Source organism: Lygodium microphyllum, chromosome 23, assembly GCF_053477565.2.
Source record: "Lygodium microphyllum isolate KBCC chromosome 23, Lygodium_microphyllum_v1.1.10, whole genome shotgun sequence".
Taxonomy (NCBI): Eukaryota; Viridiplantae; Streptophyta; class Polypodiopsida; order Schizaeales; family Lygodiaceae; genus Lygodium; species Lygodium microphyllum.
In genome coordinates, this window is record NC_141157.1 from 109,187,626 (window position 1) to 109,210,602 (window position 22,977).

The 22,977-nt window shown below is 42.2% G+C and overlaps 1 protein-coding gene across 1 annotated transcript in view; it reads left to right on the forward strand.

Moving 5' to 3' along the window:
• The first annotated feature begins 1,903 nt into the window (after positions 1 to 1,903).
• The window catches only part of AUG5 (HAUS augmin-like complex subunit), an 84,922-nt gene continuing 63,848 nt past the window's right edge, over positions 1,904 to 22,977 (forward strand). The window contains exons 1-3 of the mRNA XM_087664690.1: positions 1,904 to 2,757; positions 3,038 to 3,592; positions 4,268 to 4,406. Coding sequence (XP_087520816.1) covers positions 2,138 to 2,757; positions 3,038 to 3,592; positions 4,268 to 4,406 — 1,314 coding nt within the window. The 5' untranslated portion in view covers positions 1,904 to 2,137. The remainder of the gene's footprint in view (positions 2,758 to 3,037; positions 3,593 to 4,267; positions 4,407 to 22,977) is intronic.

The following is a 22,977-nucleotide window of genomic DNA, read 5'->3' on the forward strand; positions in this document are numbered from 1 at the left end:
TGGATAGTAAGCTACAGACTTCTGTTTTCTCAATTTAATGCAATGACTTTCTTCTGATCGAGTTCATATTGTGCTCTATCAAAGTCTTACCAACTTTATGGTTCACTCCCCAATACACCACTTGTTGCAAGCTAATCAATCAAAACTCTAGATATGTCTTTTGTGCTAATAAAGTTTTAGCTTTTGTGCTAGTAAGTTATGAGAATAACTAGGACTATTAAATCCCTTCTCAATGCACATGTACATATAACTACATGTAGTGTATTCACAAAATGTATGAATACTTTCTATGTATGTATACATTATGATAGTTTGACTAGGTATATAGACCCCCATCCCTCTCACATCTAAGTTATGTTCCAATGCAAATTAGCTTCAAAGTGAACTAACACATGTGAGTGAGACTAAAATGTAATCATAACTAGACATGTATCTACAAATTGATATACATGTATTATGTAATTCAAATTCTAAGTATGTATACCTCACAAATATAAGATGGAAAAGGATTTTATGTTGATTTAGGTGCACTCTTATATAACCACATTAGTATGACTATTTAGTATATAATCAACCATTAGAAGTTACTCAACATCCATAAAATAAAAAAGCATAATTTGAACATCAATAACTTTTGCAAAGCAATGACAAGCAAACCATGAGCACTAACAAATAAAATGTATGTATGTAAGCACACTAGCATCATGCAAGAAGTGGGGTGTCCCAAGTATGTGGTACAGCCATGAAACTTAGCTCCTAGGCTTCAAGGCCTAAAAATAGACAAATGAAATCAAATATTTTAGTGTAAGGTCAAGTTCAAATGCAAGTTTGCAAGTACAATTGATATGTATGTGTAACATTTGTATAAGCAAAATTAGGTTTGTAGACCTATTTTATAAATGGCATATTGGCTTAATAATAGGTCTTGTTAATTCAATGACATAACACTCTACAACCACAAAAGAGCATCTCGATCCTTCAAAGGCCTCTAAAGCCTCTGAATCTTGGAATTGGTTGAATTGTGCATTTAGAGATGGGGAATGTGGGAGAAGAGACATGGCATTGGGAGCCAACATCTTTTTGCATTATATGTCTAAAGGTTAAGAGGGGCTTACCTATCCTTATATGTTCAGGGTATGGAAGCGACAACATCAAAGCTTGTTGAGCTTCCAATAAGATACTTTAAAAAAATCCAAGGTATTATAACACGTCTTGAAATGTGGAAAGCTAGTTGCAAAGACAAAGAACCCATTATTGTTGCTTTTGAATGTTTCGATAGTAGCCATTGCTATGACCATGTTGTTGACAAAACGTCAAATCAACTAGATATCACAAAAGTCTAAATACAACATTGCTAAAATGCTTGAAATCTTCACCTCTACTCTATCTTTCTTCGAAAAACTTCAACTTTGCTCTATGATCTATCTATTTTGCTTGCTTCTGCTCTATGATATGACCTATCAATGTCACGAAGTTTGAAAATGACCAATTGGTGCAGAGAGTGGGTTAGAGGTTTTTTGCATTTGCCACAAAGTCCAAATACAATTGCTAAACTGCAATGCCTTTCGAAGCTGGCTAGGGTTAGGCATTCCGAGCTGCACAAGAGAAGACGAAGAAGAAGGAGAAGAAACAACCAAGACTTGATTCTTTTTTATTTTTTGAGAACTGAAAATGTGCAAATGTTGGTGAGATTTAAACTATTATATTGATAACTTTAGACTACAAGTTAGAAAGAATAAATTTCGATATTTAACATACTTTAAAAAATGATCTTTAATATTTTATGTGCTAAGGAAAATGTCGATCAAAGTCTACACTATGGGTCAAAAACTACACAAGGGAGTAAGCTGACTGCTGGTGTTCACACTTAGTTCAAACAGATTTATTTATATTAAAAAAAAACCCACATCGGGTCCTCTTGCCGGCAGTCTCTCGTTTGTAGTGGCACCAGCAGCAGGTAATTGTTGCTGTTGCGGTCTCAGCGTCGTCACCATCATCATGGTTGTTGGAGCGTCCTTGCCATGGCGGATCTGTCCATTTGTTGACACAAACGAGAGTCCTTCCTCTTCGAAGCTCGTCTTCTGATCTACATCTCAGTACCCCCGCAATGGAGCTCATCCTCTCGTGATCGGCAGCAATGCAGAGCTCCAGCAGTGTCCTCCAAGCAGAGGCTATCCTAGAATGGCTTCAACAGGAGATGGGATATCGACCGCAGAGCCCTTACACAACCTCAGAGAAGCTCCTCCCCTCTTTGGAGAGCTTGAGGAAGATCTGCAGAGGCAATATGCTCCCTGTGTGGAGCTTCCTCCTGGAAAGAATTAAGTCTGAAAAGACAGTGGAAATCGTCAAGAGGAACATTCTCGTCCATGGGAGCCCTACCAGCAGCCCCCAGCAGCCAAAACCGATCGCAAGCTCAGAATTCGCCGCGAAGAAAAAAGAGACTGCAGGTAAAGAGAAGGATTTGGTGAAACCTGGAGTTCGGGGTAGGAGACGGATTGATGGCAAAGGGAGGGGACGGCCTGGTGCAGGCGAACTGGCTAAGCCCAATGATGCAGGGGACAAAGAGAAGGAGAAGCCATCTGAAGCATCTGAATCTAAAGAGAGGGCTTTTAGGGAGCGTGAAGCAGCAGAACTTGAGGTGGAGCGCCTGAGGCATGTCTTAGATCGGCTGCGCAAGGACCTCAAAGGCAGGATGTTGGAACTCTCAAGGGAGGAAGGCGAGCGACAGCGTGTGTTGGATGATAGGTCAAACTCCAGGTATTGGTTGCCCCTTTGTTTGTCTTCCTGGTTTCCCTGAAGACTTCTAGAAACAATTGGACATGTTGGAAAGTACATTGGAGCTAGCAAAAAAGGAACTTCTCACCATTCAGTCACATGGGCATGCATGCCTCATGGGAACAATTTATTCAATATTGAAGTTCACAACGGGGCAGGATAAAGAGAAGAGGAGACCTTATAATGCAGAGTAGTAATTGCCTTTTCCAAGTTTAATCAGTATGCTTATGTCAAAACTATTGTCTGATTTTGTCATGCATAGGCACAAGCAGGTGCTTTTGGAAGCCTATGATGAGAGCTGTGAACAAGCTGCTCGCATATTTGCGGAGTATCAAAGGAGGCTGCATCGTTACATTGATCACGCCATGGATGTTCAGAGAGGAAAAGCTGGACCAGGTGGGTCTGATGCAGCTCCAGATAGCCTGGCACCTCGCACTGATTTGGACACAGTTTATGCCACTTCAGTGAAAGGTGGCCGCTCCGCAGACGGTCAAATTCTTATTGAGACAGCTTCTGAAAGGAGTGTTCGATTATCCTGTGAATCATTAGCTGCACATTTGATTGACAGAATTCATAACACATCCTCTGCATATGATGGAGGTGGAACTCTGAAAGAAGCAGTGTCCGAGGAAAGGAAATTAGGGGTGGATGTTGATGGAGAGCTTGTACCTGAGGATGTCAGAGAGACTGCATTGACCCTTCTCAAGAACCCACCGCAACTTCTGCGTGCATTGGCAATATACACATCTCGAATAGTTGCTTCAATAATTCGAGAGACTGAGAAGATTGATATAAAAGCTGACGCAGAGAGATTACGGTAAGTCTAGTAACACTTGGTGAAATCTTTGTATTCAGTAGTTGCTGTGGCACTATCAATTGTTGCTTCGGTATATTTGCTTAAGCTTAGGTGAACTCCTTGATTATTAGGGCAGGTGTTTCCAACAGCCCTTCCCAAAAGTAAAAAGGAGAAAATTGGGACATTGCAAACCGGGGCTTGTTAAAAAGCACATTTAGTCTACTTTTGTAGAAGGTCGTTGGCTATTCTAATTTCACAGTAGGCGAGCTTTGAATTTTACTTGTATGTGCATGCTGTGATAAAAGTTCTTTCTAAGACACTTCTTTCAGAGATCATGCAATTGTGCAATTTTCATGTTACGGGGAGCTTTTTGCTAGGAAAGAAGTTGTGGGTATAGTATGGATATACTGGCAGTTTTACTGCTGAAGCTGTTCATGCACTTTACTGTTATGGGGGTATACTGTAGGAATTGGCATTTTAAAAAAAGGTACAATAACATGGATGAGATACCTTTATTCTTAAAAAAGGTACAATAACATGGACGAGATACTGTGGCTAGTAGGACTTTTGTATTTCTAGCTGAAGCTATGTGTGTGAATTTGTCTCCCCGACTTTAGTTTTAAAGAAACTTAGGTAATCAGTTTAACAAGACATAACATTTCAGCATCTATGTATTGAGATGGTATTACGTTGTAGGTACAAATACGAGAACAATCGGATCACAGAAGATGAGTCAGCAGATGCAGATGAAAGCTTCATTTCACATAGTAGAGGCAGCAAATCTGGAGGGAATCTTGCAGCTAAAGGAACATTCAGGCAGCTAAGAGAGAGACAGGTATTGCCATTGTCTTCCTCATTCCTCTCTTCAATATAGGTGGAAATGGTTATCTGCATTGACTTCATAGTGCCATGTAAATTAGGTAGAGCTTTTATGCATCCCAGTCCCTGCTTTAGATCTGATATCTGATTCGCTGTTTGGGTACCAATCAGTCTTTATTGCTGGGATTGTGTGTGTCTTTCTCTGGCTGCTTCTACTATTGAGACATATGGTTTAGTGTATATCGCTAATGCTTTACAAGCCGCAAGATGAGTTCGTGATCACGTTATTGGTGAGGCAGGGTAGCCCTTCAAGGATAGGATAAACTGGTTGCAACCTTAGCGAGTCATTATCCTTAGTACACATTTCCATAGTGGCTTTCATGGCTACAAGTTGCAGCAGATGGTGTGGTTGCCTTCTCCTAAGAGAAGGTAATGGCTGTGCCAAGGCACATAATATTATGTGTAACACAATTAGACCCTAAATCTGAAACATAATGTATTGTCGAGATAGTGTCCAGCTCCATTTTGGGCATGCCTATTCCTTTTTCTGTGTGCCTGACTACTTTACAGATTTTGTGCACACTTGATGCACTTAGACTATGAACGTGTCTCTTGCACATCAGTTGTTCAGTTGTATCAGTCAGCCACTTGTACAACAGCAAGTCTACTCATCGTATTTGTTCATTTCTCCCTCTTCCCTTTATGAGTCTAGCGCCCTTGTCCATGAACTGACATAAAGGTGTATGGCCTGCTTTTAATGCTTCTATTGACTGTGTTTTACTGTTCAGCATCTGCATTTTCAGTTCCTTTCATCCTTGCAGGCTGGATGACAGATTTTCCAGGCTTTATTGGCTGTGTTTGACCAGATTTTCCCTTTTCAGTAGTTGTCTCTAGTGAGAGACTCGAGGTGGTGGGGATGGGGCTCGTGGGCCTGGAGACACTTGTCTTGGAGGGGCTTAGTGTGATGGGGCTATGTTTGGAGGGGTTCGGTCTGGAGGGCCATGGCCTCAACATGGAGGGGCTCGCCCTTGAGGGGCTTGTCTTGGAGGGTCTCTAGGGTCGAGACATGGAGGGGCTCATCCTAGAGGGCCTCAAGGGGCAAGACCTGGGGGGGACTTGGGGTGGCGAGGCTTGTCTAAAAGGGCCTAGAGGGGCTTGGAATGGTGGGGCCTTGTTTTGGAGGGCCTCAAGGAGCGGGACCTGGAGGGGCTTGGGATAGTGGGCTATAATCTCTCTCTGATTCTCTTTTTTTCTTTATCTTACTATACAATCTTGGACATTGGACACCTTGTTGGCCACAAAACTAGTGCCTCTTTTGGTATTTCTTTATCTTACATTGCAAATGGAAGGAATACAATCGAGATCCTCTGATTTCCTCCCCTAATCCAAGTGCGTATTGTTGTCAAAACTGACAGGCAAGCCTCCAAACCAATTTGTCCCTTGGTTTGCTCGGGGATTGGTTTGCACCCTGCTCCTTGAAAAACAAAGTCAGCCCCAAATTTGATATTGGCTAGTTGGCCTCTTGAATCTCCTTGAAATTCCTTAATTTTCAGCTGTTGGAATCCTAGGCCCTCAATTCTAAGCATACATCCTGAGGTGGTTGTCAAACTCTAATTTTTGCTGTAAATTAGGGTTTACTATAGATATTTTCCAATATCTCCACCTTTGATAACTCAAATGGTTGGATTTTGCTGAGATAACTTGAAAGATGGTTGGGGGATGAGAGAAAATGTTGTAGAAAGAGAAGTTTCAGAGTTTCATTGACGGAAAGTTTGAAAAACTGCTGTTGCCTTGCTTAAACAGCTATGAAAGTTGTCACCTATAGCTTAGGACCACCAAAAAGGCCGTTGTCTTCTCCTTTATGCTGTCACCCACACTAGAAGGACCTTGGGCTGTTGTCACTTACACATGGAGGGCTCCAAACAGTTGTCACCTGTTGTAGGACTAGTTCCTGGCAGCTGCAAATCACATAAGCAACATGTCCTTGCTCTCTAACAGCTTCCTTCTCTCTCTCCATGGCTAGAATAGACTTCCACCAGTTCTTGAAAAAGGTTTTTTCACATGCATGGGAAAGTTTTGGCAAGTGGTAGCTTTCTAATCCCATTTTTTAACATTATATATCTTATTAAATTAATTTTTAAAAGATTAATTTTGAAAATTAATTTAACAATTATTCTAGAGCCTAAAAAAAAAATCCACTAGCCAAATTTTAAATTGGCTAAGCCAATTCGTCTTCCAAGTATTTGTGAGTAGTTATTGACTATCACCTGTACTAGAAGGATCTTGGACTGTTGTCATTTGCGCCTGGAGGGCTTCAAATAGTTGTCACCTTTTGTAAGACTGGTTCCTAGTGGTTGCAAATCACATTAGCAACATCTCCTTGCTCTCTATTAGCCTTCTCTCTCCCCATGGCTAGAATAGACTTCCACCAACCCCCACAAACGTTTTTCCCTCTTTCACGGGCAAGTTTTGCCAAGTGGTAACCTTCTAATCCAATTTTTCAGTATTATGCAACTTATTTAATTAGATTGACATTTATTAATAAATAAACGCCCAATGTCTAATGTCGACATTAGTGGGCAATAAATTAGTCTAGGCTCAAATTTGACATTGGGTAGCACTTAGAACTTGTCATACATAACTTATGACTATTACTTTTGCCTTTGGCATCAATTGATCTCTCGAGGTCCTGGGTCCCACACTCTGAAATAATTAACTTGTACCTCGCATGCACAAGTCACTTTAGCACATTTGATTAACTTTTAATCAAATGCTAAGCAAAGCAATAGAATTTCACGTCCTTGTAACATTGGGTCCTTGTCCCTTTGTTGCTTTTTAGTGTTGGTGATGCAGTCATTCTCATGACTCTACAATGCTAGAGAGAGAGAGAGAGAGAGAGAGAGAGAGGTTGCCAAGAATTCCGTTTCATAAGATCAACTTAACTTGCTTTAGACGTCGGCATTTCAGAAACTTATGAAACAACAATTTTATATTTTCAAAAAAGCCCTACCTAAAAAATATGTTTGAACACTTTGGGAGCTGTACATGATCTACACCAACTATAGCCTATAGGCTATCTAGTGGGCTATGCATTGATGCGCTTTGATGCATGATCTAGGCTTCCTAGGCATTTAAATTATCATTCAATACAGCTGTTGCCTTTAGTTTCTTAGGCACTAGAGTTAGGGTTTATTTTAGGGTTTCCTATGACAAATAAGTTGTTAGGGTTTCATTTTTTTATGTTTTAAAGAGATTTTGTGCCTCATTTCTATAAGTGTGGTATAATTCAGCGGGATCGCCTTGAGCGTTTTACTCCCTTTTACTAGTTAATACATTGCTTCTCATTCGTGATTGAGTATTGTTGGGCATTGATTAATTCTTTCATTCTCATTCATTTTTCATTAAATTAAATGCGCAATTGCTCCAGGCTTTTAGCCCAACAGTGGTAGTGCTATCAGAGAGGATTTCTTTCATGGCCCTTTCCGTCGCTTGTGATCAGTCGCCACATGCCGTCGCGATTGAGCTCCTCTTGCTCGGCCAGCTAGCCTACGAGCCATTGCCATTGTGTGGGCTCAAGCTTTATTGGCGATAGATAGCACTTTGTGTTGCGATGTGTGCCCATTCACGTTCAATCGCCATCATTGCCGTGCTTGTTGGTCATGTGCGGACTACATCTGTCTTGAAGGCTAGTCCTCTTCCAGCTTATTGCTAGCCATTTTGCGCCAGTTGCCCTGCACCCTCCGGAGTCGCCGCCCTTGTTGTGCCGCCTTTGTCTCACATCGACGTTTGTTGGTTGCCTCGTTAGCCCTGTCTAAGCTCAGCTCCTACCAGTTGCTGCCTGGACTTGTCGACAAACACGCCCACGCCCCTGTCACTAGTTTTGCTGGTCACCTTGTTTGCGACCTGCCACCAATCTCGAGCAGACGTTGACCTCTGCGCCCAGGTATCATCGCATTGTGGACTGCCCGTTGCTCCATGTCATCGATACGACGTTGCCTGTCTTTGGACCCTGCCGCCTTTTTGCCACTTCGCCACCTATCCATTGCCACGTAGTCACCCCCCTTTTTTTGCCAGGTCACGAGAGCCACGTCGACAACCTTTCAGCCACCACCTCCCACTGCCGTTCGGCTGACAAGTTGAGAGAGAAACAAGGGCTAGTTCTCACGTGCTGCCCTTCCCAAGCACGTTTTGGACAAAAGAATCGGAGCTTTTCTCATATTTCCTCCAATTTGCACCCCATCTTCACATATATTTGGGGCTTCCATCAATTCTGCTCAAATTATTCATCAAATTGAAGAAATTAGTCGTCGGTCTTCATTGGGGCATTTCACCGATTTGGCCAAATTTCATTCTAATGTTGCTACCAAATTTGGGGCTTTTTGAGAATTTGGCATAATTCTTCATCGACGTTGAGCTTCAATTCATCATCAGGTGTGGCATTTGGCACCGTTTGGGTAAAATTTTTACAAAACGGTCAAATTTCTCTTCAATTTCCCATTTAAATTTGGGGCTTTTCTCATATTCATCGATATTGAGACTCAATTCACCTTGAGGCACGGTATTTGACATTAATTTTTTTCAATTTCTTTAGTTTCTATTCAAAATCTGAGAAAATTTTGGGGCTTTTGCCCAATTTCTCTTCTTCGGCATACGAAGTACACCTCTCCACATTGTCTTCGTGTTGCTTCTTCATTGGGCTGCTGAAATTTGGGGCTTTTGCTTCAAATTATTTCCTTTGGGTGCCGCGCATTGAAGACATCCTTTATGGGACTGTTCGTGCCTATCTCCATCAAAATTGAAGACAAATTTAATTATTTCGGTGCATTAGTAGGCAAAATTTCATCAAATTCTGTTGCTATCTGCATTATTGGAGCACTTTTAGCCATTAGTCTTTGATTTCTGCATATTGCTAATTACCGCCTTGATTGGGTAATATTTTGTTTTTGAAAATATTTTTTTCTGCACATTTTTCTCTCCTCAAGAACAAATAGCAAGAAAAATTGTTATTCTTCATATTTTCTGACTTTATTGAGGCAGGTAGCATCTCATTTGTTACTGGCTTATTATTATTCAGGAATATATTCTCTTTCTTCACTTCGAAAATTTCATTTTATTGTTGGTTTCCACTCATGGCCAGTAATAATGATGATTTGTTGGGCATGCTTGTTGCTAATGACAAGCTCGATGGCACCAATTACTTGATGTGGGCTTAGATGATGTGACATGTTTTTGTTGCGAAGAATCTATGGCATATTGCGAATGGCATCGAGCAAAGGCCGGCTTCTCCAACACTGGCACCACCTCTCGCCTCCACATCATGAGGTGGCTCTCATGATGCCAAATCATGTTCTCCTTTGACAATGCCTTCCTCAAGACTGAATTCGATGGGATGGTTGTGATGCCCAAGCGCATGCCCTTATTGCTTTATCCGTGAAGAGAGCTATCATTCCACTCATCCCATCATGCGAGACATCCGAGGAAGCATGGGATAAGCTTGCATCATTATGTCAAGTGCGCAATGAAGCTTGTGTTGCTTACATACGTACGCAACTAGAAAACGTTGGCATGAAAGGAGATAATATGGATGCCTATCTCACCAACATCGATCTTATTGAGCAATTATTAAATATTGATGAATAAGTTCTTGATAATCAGCTTGTTTCCATCACTCGTAATGGCCTACCAGAGTCATATCAAGGTTTTGCTACCATCTTGCGGTTGGTAACTATGGGCAACTAAGTTACCTATAGTTTTAATCAGCTTATGTCTGTTCTGCTGTAGGAAGAACAAAGCCATCTCAACCGCCATGCTAGCATGGCCACCGATCAAGCCTTCTACCTATCATCGTCAAAAATGTCAAAATCAAGTGAAATACAAGCATGCTGGTCAAAAACCAACTAATACCCATACTGGTTATTCATCTTCTTTATCAATTAATTCCTTTAAGACACCTTCCTATGCTAGTCCATTATCTTTCAATCCCTCCAAAGGTGCATCCAACAAACCAAAGAGGTGCAATTATTGTCAAAAGATGGGGCATGGCATCATTGAATGTTGTAAGCTCATTGCATTGGAGAAGCAGAAATAGGAGTCTTGTCTGTTAGACTTTGCTAATTCTATGGTCAGTGCCCAATATTTTAGTCTTTAGTTCTTTTTCAGTTCTTAATGTGAACACAATTAAAGTTATAAGTTGTGTCACCACTCTTAGAGTATCTATCTTGTACCTTTCATTCTCATTCTTCCAGTTCAGCAAGTACACTCTTAACCTTTTGCTATAGCACACTCTCATTGTCTCTCTTTTCTCTCCTCCATAGTTGGCTGACATTTTTCAACATTTGGTATCAGAGCATGTTCCACACGTAGCTCGAGGAGCTATTGTTTTGGAGGAGTTGCTGCTGTTTTCAGCTCTCCCCCTTATTTCTCACCTCTGGCCGCCATATTCTCAGCCTTGCCTGTGATTTTCTGCAAACCCTAAAAACGTGCAGAAATCCTAAATTTCAGATTTGGGGTTTTTTTTGTAATTTTTGCGATTTTCCATCCATTTTGGCCATCTCTTTTCGAATCTCAGCTTGTGCCGCCCAAAATTTGGGGCTTTTGTCAAATTTTACTCCCAGAGCTCAAATTGACAACTAATTTAAAAAAAATTCACAATTTCTTTGACATTCCCACAAAAAAATTTGGGGCTTTTGTCCGATTTGCAGTCTCATGTTTGAATCTTCAGTGAAACGTCGGCATTGCTCAATTTCATCGATACTTGTGCAAGAAATTTGGGGCTTTTTGTCCTAGAGGCCATGACACACATTACGAAGTGAATTTCAGCTACTATTCGTTGTTGGTATGCATCCCAAGGTGACATTATTGTAGAAATTCAAGACTCTTAAGGTAAAAATTTCTTTAATTTCTTTGAAATTTTAGGAAGAAATTTGAGGCTTTTGGTTGATACGCATTCCAAGGCAGCAAACAAGCTACACAACAACATTTAATTGTTGTTGAGGCAAGTGTGATACAGCAACGCATTGCTGTTTTTTCTTGGCTGAGTGTTGATTTGGGTTAAATTGGGCATACTTTGGCATTTGTGTGATAGTTAAGTTGTTGCATAATCTCGAGGGAATTTTTGGTACTTCGAGGAGTACAATCTATACTTCAGTAGAGAAGTATTTGGCTGCAGATTTTTGTTCATTACGTCAGGGGACTAATGATTAGAGTAATATCCTTGGTGTCCTTACTCAGGAAGACAAACTTGATGGATCAAACTACTTGTTGTGGAGTTTTATGGTTCATAACCTTCTTGTAACGAAGGACTTGTGAGACAATGTTACAGTTGATTTGAAGTGACTAGGAGGTCCTGCACCTCAAACGACTCAGTGTAATGCTAGAGGACAGGCTGTTGGTGTTGTTGCCCCTCCTCTCCCTCCTATCGAGGATCAGAGGAGATGAGACTTAAAAGATGCACATGCACTTTCTTTGATTGCCTTGTCAATGAAAAGATTGAGCATTCCACTTATCTGGTCTTGTAAGATCTCAAAATCAACATGGAATGTACTTGAGCATATGTTTGCAGTACGTAAGTAATGAGGCGAGAATATCAGATCTTTGTAGAGAGTTGGCCAATGTGAACATGGATGAGGGTGATAGTTGGACAGATCACCTTACTGACATACAGGATTTGTACGAGCAACTGCTCAATGTGGATGAAATCATTTAGGATGCTGAATTGGTAAACATCACATAGAATACTCTTCTAGAGTCGTATCTTGGTTTCCACACCTCTTTGATGTTGTCTTTGAGGGGGGGTGGGGTGGTAGCAGCCCCTTACATTTGTGGAATTGGAAGGCCTCTTGTTGCAAGAGGAATAGACTCGAAAGAATGTTGCATTGTGTTCAAGAGATGTGGCAATGCTTTCCAGGTTCAAAGGCAAAGGAAAATTCAAGGAAAATGCAAAAAAATAGCAAAAGGGTGATGTTAGACAGCCATCAAATAAGGTTGTCCAAGACATAGAAAAGTCTAAAAAGAAGGGCAAATGTTATTATTGCAAGAAGCTAGGTCACTATATTGATGAATGCCGTAAGAGATTAGCCAAAGAGAAGAAAAGGGACTTCGGTTTGGCTGTCCAAGAGACATCAACTAGCAAATCTACTAATGGTAATGCTTCAACTAACTTTGTGGAGGAGGACTATGTATTTTTGACTTGTAGTCATGATTCTTCAATGGCTGATTCAGCATTTAATGCTATTGAAATGTAGGAAATATGATATTTTGACAGTGGAGCTTCAAAGCACATCACTTCTAGGAAGTGTTTGTCTTTCTCTTTGCATTCAGTCCTTGCTGGGAAGCGTGTTATATGTGCGAACAGCAGCAGTTATGATGTTTGTGGCATTGGTACAGTCACTATTACTATTGCAGATGGTTTTTACTTCATGCTTCTAGATGTCTTGTTTATGCGTAGTATGAGGATGACAAATGCATTGTTAGAGATAGGGAGATGGATTATGTACTCAGGCTGTTTGGGACCTTGTATAAGGGTTTGTTTTTGTTGGATACCTATGGTGGTGCACAGTCTCATGATGCTCTGGCAATCACTGCTCTATCACCTGCTATGCAGAATGCGGAGTTATGGCATGCCCACTATGGATATATGAGTTTTGCGAGTTTGATGATCCTTTAGAGGTGTCTTGTGCAATTGCTCCACGCCTGGGTCAACATCACCATCATCATATCTTGCATTTTGACCTTCCTCGTGCCTTTCTGCTTGTTGCCTATACATTGGTGGCTAGGTTTTCCAACTTCCTCTCTTCTCTGCTTGCTCTAACTACTGTTGTGTTTGTTGTCGTTAGACATTTTGAAGGTTGTCTTGCTACTTTTTGGGAATCTGTCAAGAGTGTGACACACTTATCAGCTCATCACCTTGCCTTGGTCCTTGAGATACGAGAGCTTGGGGTACAATATTCTTTACTGCATAGTGTGTTTGTTGCATGAGCTTTGTATTGTATAGATTCATTCATTTATAATGTTCATTGTGTTTGTTGTCTCTGAGTTACCCTAACCTTAACTGTGTTCTATTGAGTTTATGCTTTGTTGTACACTTGTATTTGTGTTTCTACGGTAGGGTATTTCTTTACATGGTGTTAGAGCTAGGATCTCTTCAAAGAAACCTTGGCCTTTGATCTGAAAGCAATAAGAGGGTAAGATGACTTCAAACACGACATCACAACTTCATTCTTTCGAGCCAAAATCATCGAGAAACAAGTGGGAGTGGGCTACACAGTTTGCTCCGCCATCTTCCGACATGGCCGAAGGGACTTGGGACTACCATGGAGTCCATAGACTGTATGAGATTTCAAAAGCCGAATACAATCTCATCCTCGTGTATCGCTCTCAACAACAAATTGAAGTTAAATTTGAGATTTTCCCTTTAGATTCGGTGCATTGGTTTAATGATTTTGCAGGAGGGACAGAAGCTCTACAAAGGATTGGCCATCTTGATGTGGAAACCAACATGAAGTAGAAGCCCTTCATTTCTCTACTACCTTTATCTCCATTCTCTTTCATCTCTTTTATTTACATCTCCACTATCATTCACTCTCATATTAGATACGTAAAACAATACTTCTCCATCTTTTGAGTTTTCTTGCTCTTTTTAGTAAGATATAGGTGATTCTCGTGAAGAATGGAATATATAGATATAGTATTAGTTTATAAGTCCTAAAGAAGATAGATTTTTGTATTGGGACAGAAAGAAATATGATGAGTTGAAAAGATTAACTCAAACACCTTTGAGTTCTCTCCCTTCTTTTTCTTTTGTTTTTCCTTCTCAAGGTCATCTTGAAGTAGGTGAAGCATCTTTATCTTCATTTATTGCTTTTAATGGACAAAAGGAACAAAAATCATTCCCAAAACCACTGCATCAATCAACCCATTTAACCTTCCACCCATTTCTCCCTCTACTTTTGTTACACCTTTCTTTTTGTCTCCATTAAGTGCATATCATATACCATTACACATCACAACGGGGGGTTCTTCACCCTTAGGCATAGCCTTTAGGACCTCATCTTTTCCTCAGTTGGGTGATATATCCATGCTGGAGGCTCATTCTGCCTATCCCACTCTTTCGGGATTTTCATAGTGTAGGAATGCGACCCAACCATTACTGAGTGTGGATCAGTTGGTTTCACAATTTGCCTCCATGGCATTATGTAGTGGACCTTTTGGTCATTATGTTGTGCCCTAGCCGACATTTGGACAGGGCTCACGTATCTTTGTGTCCACCTCTACCAGCATTGTATGGAAATATTCATGTTCTAGTACCTTCGGATGAATCAGTACGCATTAGATACTTCCAACCTATTTTGCCTACCTATCTTCTTCTCCTCCTACTTATTTGTCTCCACCACCTTCTTCTAATCCATCTTATTCCACCTATTAGACATTTCATGGTTCTTCGTCCTCGCAAGTCAAATATGCCTTTAATGACCGGACTCGTTTTAACAAGTCGAACTTTACTACTTGGTCCAATTTGATGAGACATGTTCTTGACTCCCAGAACTTATGGGATATTGTGTAAGGGTTGGAGCCTAACCTGATCCCATCTTTGTTACATATGAGGATTCACTCATGGAAGTCTAGGAATGTCTATGCAATTGTCGAGCTGATGTAGGGCTTATTGCTTGAGTTTTATTATCAGCTTCAGCATTTTGATTTAGCTTGCGAGCGTTAGGCACGCTTGATTGATTGCTATGCAGTTCGAGATAGGAGCCATTACATAAATTTGGACCATGAGCTCCAAAATTTTAAAATTAGTGATCAAGATGACTTGAAAGTCAAATTGGCTGAGTATCAATGACTTCTCATCGAGTTCTCTACTACGGGGCTGCTAAGTTCTTAGACGATCAGGTGACATTGTTTCTGAATAGGTTGTTACGAAAATACTTTCATTTTGTACAACACGTGATCTCAAAGCCCACCATGCCCACATTCTATGAGTTTGAGTATCGGCTATTGCATTGCGCTCGATTGTTTGATTAGTTTCATTGTATGATCTCTTTAGAGGGGACTCTTGTTGCTTCTTCTTAGAAGTGGCAGCAAGGGAAGGGAAAACAAAATCAAAATTGAAATCTAACTTAAAAAGCAAAAGCAAAAGCAAAAGCAAAATCGAAATCAAAATCAAGCTAGTGCAACCCAAGGGAACACCTAGTCTTTTCTTAAACCCAGGTGACAAAATGTACTAAAAAGAATAGGTATTATCAGCATTATCAAAAGGCTACCTACTTTAACGACAATTGAGTATCGGCTATTGCATTACACTCGCGGCTGTTTGATCAGTTTCATTGTATGATCTCTTTAGAGGGGACTCTTGTTGCTTCTTCTTAAAAGGGGCAGCAAGGGAAGGGAAAACAAAATCAAAATTGAATTCTAACTTAAAAAGCAAAAGTAAAATCAAAATTAAAATCAAGCTAGTGAGACCCGAGGGAACACCCAATCTTCTCTTAAACCCAGGTGGAAAAATGTACTAAAAAGAACAGGTATTATCAACATTGTCAAAAGGCTAGCTACTTTAACGTAAAAGCAAAAGTAAAATCAAAATCAAATTCAAGCTAGTGAGACCCGAGGGAACACCCAATCTTCTCTTAAACATATTATCAACATTGTCAAAAGGCTAGCTACTTTAACGACAAGTGCTGATCAAAGGTAAGAGACACAACACCAAAATCCAAGAATTAGACCCTCACGCCTTAGTCAGGTAACCCCCAATAAGGGAGGTAGGGTGGTGGCAATCCTCAATAGGGGCAGTGGCGAGGCTAGATCCACGTTGCCACTGCTCAACCATCATAGTTTATATCATTCTCAACCTTAGAGGGCATGCCAAATTGGTTTGTAGAGGCCCACATGGTCTCTGTAGAGACATTTTGAGGATGTATGTCTCTTCCGCATTTGAGAGGTTTACCGACGAGGTGATTGCAAAGGCCCACTCATCACAGGCGAGTACTTCGACTACTCCTTGGGTTGTGAATAGTGGAGCTACTCATCAATGACCCCTATCTCGGATACTTTAATCTTTGGAGTCCTTGTAGACGAGATAGTCTATGTCAGGAATAACTCCTTCGTCAAGATTTTGTTAGAAGTCATGTGTGTCTTGTGTGGTGATTCCTTGCTTGTGAGCCTTAGTCTAAGTGGGATGAAAACATTAGGAGCTCTGACATTGTATTTGTTTGTCATTTTATGTGTTTTAGACACTTTAGATTGAGGGCACATTAATGCATTTCTTTTTGTGCACTTTTGGCTATTATTTAGGAGTTTGACCACATTTAGGGTTTTCCCTTTCCCTCTTTTTGGCTTATATATAGATAGCTTGCTCTTCCACTTTTATCATTATCCATCATTGATCCTTCATGATCAGTCAGCCTTTCTCATTCTCTCATCCTCCTTGCTACCGTTTGGCCTCCACAACACTAATGCGTAAAGCTGCATGTTGGGGCTGACCGTTGCAGCCTTGGATTTTCAGCCATTGCAGTCACATTGTTTCTTCTCTCTTTTGCATTCTCTCTTTGTTTCCTTCTCTCCTTGTTCACTTTCCTCTTTTTGTTGCATACTCTCATATGGTATTAGAGCCACAGGTAGGAGCAAGAGATTTTGAAGAGGAGTGTGTTGTCTGCAATGAAACTTGTTGGGTGCCTTCTAGACGTGCTACAAATCTTGCATTTGGAGTTGAGAATGTTGATACAAATGGGAAAGCAAAAGGAGACTGATCAGTCCCTGCACAATGGCAGAGTGCCAAGACCACAAATAGATATTGATATACTATCACCAACAGTGACTAAACCCTTAGAAGGGCACATATTCTGCAACAAATTACCTCGTGGAGTCATCTGACTTGAAGCTCCACTGTCAACCAGCCAAGTCTATGAAGGAACACTAACTCATGGGTAACCACTGGAGTAGAGGTAGAAGGCTCGGGTGTTTTAGCTCCATACTTCGCTCTTGGACAAAGGTGAGGGTACTTCTTCCAACATTTCTCCTATGGATGTGTCCCCTTGCCACAATATGGGCATTTAGGCATCTCCAAATTGGAGTTAGAGCATGAAGAACTCTTCTGTCTTATAGCCTTTGACTTTCTTTTCTTCGTTTTTTCCCCTCCTAAACGTGTAACAAAAGCTTTGGTGGAGGTGGATCCACTAGCAACCTCTTTGGCACACTTATCATGCTCCAAAACAAGCGGAGCAAGCTCCTCCCATAGAAGTTTCTTACGGGTCCTCGATGTAAGAAGACTAGTGTAGAAGACATCAAACTGGGGAGATGGCAGTTGAGTCAAAAGAATCATAGTCATATCCTCTGAAGGGATCATTGTCAAAAGATGACGTACCAGCGAGACAGTAGGGTTGGCAGGGAGAAACACTGAGTGAACTCGACAAACATGGAGAAGAGAAGAGAAGAGAGAAGAAACTCTGATGAATGGAATGATGAAGTTTTGAATCATGGAGTGAATGTGATACAAGGGAACAAGGGTGCCGTAGCACAAGGAAGATGATGAAGACAGCCACGAACCACGAACCACAATGTTCTCTTGAAGGGATGTGAGGGTAGTGGAGAGGCTGGAGAGAAGAGGCGACAGACTGAATGAATCAGCCGAAAGGAATGAATGAGAGAGTGGCCTATAAATAGGCACAATCAGTCTAGGATGGCGCCCCTTTTTGGGGCTGCAAATCCTAAATACAAAACACAGAAACGCAAAAAGCGCAAACTGTGGGTGAAGGGTTTCTCAACACCCCCTCTCAGGCCCAAAAAGGGAAATAAGAGAAGAGTAAGGTGGAGATGCAATGCTACATGCTGAAGAATGCTCATGCAGTAGGTGCCACTTGGACATTGTCCCTCATGGGAAAATTGTTCACTTGCCCAAGCGCCCTAGTACAAAGATGATGAAAATATGCAATGCATAGGAGGAATGTCGGACTTTGTGTGGTGTCGAGAACCATAAGGATATGCTCGTACTCAATCTCAGGAGGTGGCTCCATGCTGACCAAGTGACCAAGGTAAGAAGATGTAGAGGACCCCTAAGATCCAAGATTTCCACCGGAAAGGAAACTTGCAGTAAAGACCAGTAGACAGAGTGAACTAGAGAATCCAAAACTCAACCTCGGGAGAGAAGCCACTAGCTCCGTGCATCCATGCTGGAAGGAATACGAAGGCCTCGTCACCAAGCCTCGGTTGAACTTCCGAGGTCCCGATGTAGGTGGTATCTGAAGATCGTGGGTATCAGTAGAAGAGATGATTGGTCGAAGACAGCCACCCCAAGAAAGTAGAGGATGGGTGAAGAACTTCATGTGGAGTAGGTTCCCCCTCTAAGGTGGGAGCTGGAGGGGTCCCCGCTGAAGTCGAAGAAGTAGATGCCCCCTTTGAGGGCAAAGAAATAACATCCCCCTCTGAATCCCCCTTTGAAGTAGATAGGGAATCCAAAACTCATGGATCACGGACTTCGAAATGTCTGATGACGAAGGAAGTGTCGCCGGTCGTGTCGAAGGAGGTATCTGGGATGCTGAAGAGCTCCCAGAGGTAGCCTCTGGAACCTGAGTAGTCGAGGGTGGGACTCAGAATGAGCAAGAAGTGGGCAACAGTCGCTGTCTCTCAGTGGAGCGGATTGGGTAGCCGAAGAAGAGAAAGGAGTCGAGCAGCCACTGTCTCTCGAAGGAGCAAACTGATTAGGAGACCGTATCAAACAATCATTGTCTCTCGATGGAGTGGATTGCAAATCCATAGGTCGTGGAAGCCACTGTACCTGAAAATAGGTGGGAGAAGACTGCCGCTGGCATTGCGATGATCTCCAGGAGGTCTTAGCGCCAATCGATCCTCCATGTGCTCGAAAGGACTTAGTGCGCATTGGATGCGTCTTATTGCCTTGAGCATAGTACTTTGATAGCCGATGCAAAACGATCTCTATGGCCCAGAAAGAAGAGGTGGCACAAGGAGTGCTTGGTGGAAGATGCATATACTTCGGGGGGGTGGGGAGCAAAACGCAGGCAGGATAGCCTACAGGAGAGAAAGACTAAAAACGTAGGCAAGACAGCATGCAGGAGAGAGAAAGACTAAAAACGCAGGCAGCAGGACAGTGATGACATGGCAGGCTGTACGGCAGCAAGTCTGCACAGGAACAGCAGTCGCCTGGCTGGAATCAGCTCCAAACTGCCTGAAGAGGGCTGGAAATTAGGCGCCAATTGATGGAGATGGCAATGGACAGCTTTGGCTGAGATGTCCTCCGCAGACAGGGTGTGGGCAGCAAGCTAAAACGCTTGAAATCTACAAAAACGAGATTTTGATGCAGCGGAAGAAGAAGAGAAGTGGAAGCCGAACCTGCCACTAGTCTTTGACTTCACTGGAGTGGAGGATCTTTGCCGCTATTTGAGCAGATCCAACTCTGATACCATGTCAAAATATGACATACCAGCGAGACAGTACGGTTGGCGAGGAGGAACACAAAGTGAACTCGACAAACATGGAGAAGAGAAGAGAAGAGAGAAGAAACTCTGATGAATGGAATGATGAAGTTCTGAATCATGGAGTGAATGTGATACAAGGGAACAAGGGTGCCGTAGCACAAGGAAGATGATGAAGACAGCCATGAACCATGAACCGCAATGTCCTCTTGAAGGGGTGGGAGGGTAGTGGAGAGGTTGGAGAGAAGAGGTGACGGACTGAATGAATCAGCCATAATGAATGAATGAGAGAGTGGCCTATAAATAGGCATAGTCAGTCTAGGATGACGCCCCTTTTTGGGGCTGCAAATCCTAAACGCAAAACGCAAAAAACGCAAATTGCGGATGAAGGGGGAAGGGTTTCTCAACAATCATCCTGCCAAGGGATACAAGTTCATTTCTCATATCCTCCAATTTGTGAATATGATCCTTCATGGAAGGAGAACCATCAACGAGCATCCGTAATTTCTTCTCAAGAGTAATCCGGTGGGCAAATGTCTTTTGAAAGTACAAAGAAGCAAGCTTTATTCACACTTCCGCTGCTTCTCACAACCTGCGCACATGCACTTGGACAGAATCTTGTAATCTGATAAAGAGGAAAGATCGAGCTCTAGAGTTGAGGCAATCCCATAAGGCCACATGATCCATCGATGATCCAACGGTGGGATCCTCCACTAGACAGGGAATAGGGTGGGTAACATTTGAAGGTATTAAGGATACACTCCACCTTACAAAACCAAAGCAAGTAGTTTGAACCATTAAGTTGGTCCTCTTTGGGTAAAGAAGGTGTGAAGAAGAGCGTGGAAGCACTCCTAGGGTTTGCACTGAGAAAACACAGAGTGTACGACCACAACAGAAGCATAACGAGACGAACATAGACGTAGAAAGCAAAACTCAAACCCTAAACGCAAAACTCAAAACTCAAATACAAACAAAAGAAGGAATAGGAAGAACACAACTCTAAAGTGGATGAATACTATAAATGAATGTAAGAGTATACTGTGTGCCCAAGGGAAGAGCAGTGTGTCGAAGAGTGACATCCACGGAATACGAATCCCAAGTGCTGTGACCACTAGTTGGAGTAATAGAGTGAGAGAAACACTAAACGTTGATCACCGGAGTGTGAGGAGATTGAGGTGATTGCAGAGGATGATGCCTTATGATGTGGACGAAGTTGCAAAACATAGCAGTAGAATATTGTAGTAAAATGCCGTAGTAGAATATTACAGTAAAACACGGTAGTAAAACGCAGCAGTAGATTGTTGCAGTAAAATGTGGTAGTAAAATGCAGTAGTAGAACGTCGCAATAAAACGAGGTGATGGCAGTGGTCGCTAAGGTGGGACCACCACGTGGTGGGAGATTGATGGCCGAGATCTGCACACAAGGGTGAGAAAACTACACTGAAGAGATGGGACTGAATGGGGGCATCTTGTCTATTTATAGATGAGGATGGACCCTTCCAAATTAGAGTTTCATTGACCTCTCTCGAACCGCTCCTTGTTTTGGGGTTTCATTAAATTAAGCTTGTTTTAGGGCTGTTTAAATGGCTAATCAGCATGGAATGCATTTCTTAGCTCAACACCCCCTCTTAGGCCTAAAATAGGGTGAGAAGAGAAGGCCAACCCAGTTTGCCCAAGGTGTTCCACCCCAAAGCAGCTAGGGCATCGGACAAAGGGTGCACGATGGCTGTCCAGTGGCCTACCAAGACTATAGAGGCAATGGTTATCTTATCAAGGGAGTCCAAGTAGTCACCCTTGAGAGAATAGGGCATCGGACAAAGGGTGCTCATCAGTTGCCGAGTGGCCTACCAAGCCCTATAAAGGAGGATGGAACTACAATGAACTTGATTTTTTTTGGGGGTTTTTGTGATTTTTTTAATGAAAAAGTGTGAGATTGTTTGTGGCCGATTAAGGAAAATGAGAAGGGATGGTTAGGTCCGATCCATCACAAAACAGACAAGCTACCCATCCTCTCGAGGATGTCGATGATGAGGGAATGGTGAGGAAATAATGGTGGTGTGGTGTATAAACCACTGGTGGAAACAACTTAGGATCCATCTAGTGGTGCTTTGCAAATGAGTCTGCTACATGCTATGAAATGCCCATGCAGTAGATGCTACTTAGAAAGTGTCCCTCTTGGGGAAATTATTCACTTGCCCAAGCCACCTTAGTACAAAGATGATGAAATCATGTGATGCAAAGGGTGAAGGTATAACATGGAGGGAGTAGGAGAAGGCCGATGTTGAAGACTAGTGCTGAAACTTGTGGAATACCAAGAAGGGTAGGAACTCCCTCTCAACCTGGAATGGTGACACCAAAGGAGGAAGAGGAGCCAAATGTCAGTCTTCATGTGGTGTTGAGAACCATGATGAGAAGAAGCATCCCGGCTAGAAGAGCGAGGTAGAAGTCACCGCTATGATAGCATCAAGAGTGAGCCTGTATGATTGCCCTTGAGAGGGGACGTCTCCATGCTGGTAGAAGAGCAAAACTCCTAGGAAGATGAGGCCCTAAAGGGAACGATGCGCATCCCATGTCTCTAGCCCAAGTAGGACTAGACAAACTTGTATGTTAGCCCTGTGCTGAAAACAAAGTCTGCAAAAGAGAGTGAGATTTGCAATCACAGAAGTTAGTAGTGAGATGCTCTAAAAAGAAAAAATAAAATTGAAATGAAAAATGAACTGAATGAACAAGTGCAATAATGCAAATGTGTATGTGTGTGTAGATGCAGCAGAAGACTTGAAAATGAAAGGCTAAGCGTGTGGCCACTATTGGATACGGCAAGGTGGGGAAGAAGGCCTAGAAGGTGCAGTGGAGTGCCTAGGAAGGGATGCGTAAAGTGCAATAGGATTGGTGTGTGTGCCACGTGTCCAGTAGCCGTGGGGGCTGAAGGAGTAGATGGGGCAGCAGCGAGAGGCGTAGCTCCACTAGATTGTGTAGTTGTAGTAGTCTCCTATGGTTTTGTAGGAGGAAGACCTTGGGCCTTGGTATGACACTCCTCGTCCACATGGCCCGACCTTTGGCAGTGAGTGCAAAATCTATTTTTCTTAGGAATTTGCTGCTAAAGGGGTCGAGGGTCTTTGTTTCCGTCGGAGGAAGTGGTATCACCATTGTTTTGGCTTGCTTTCA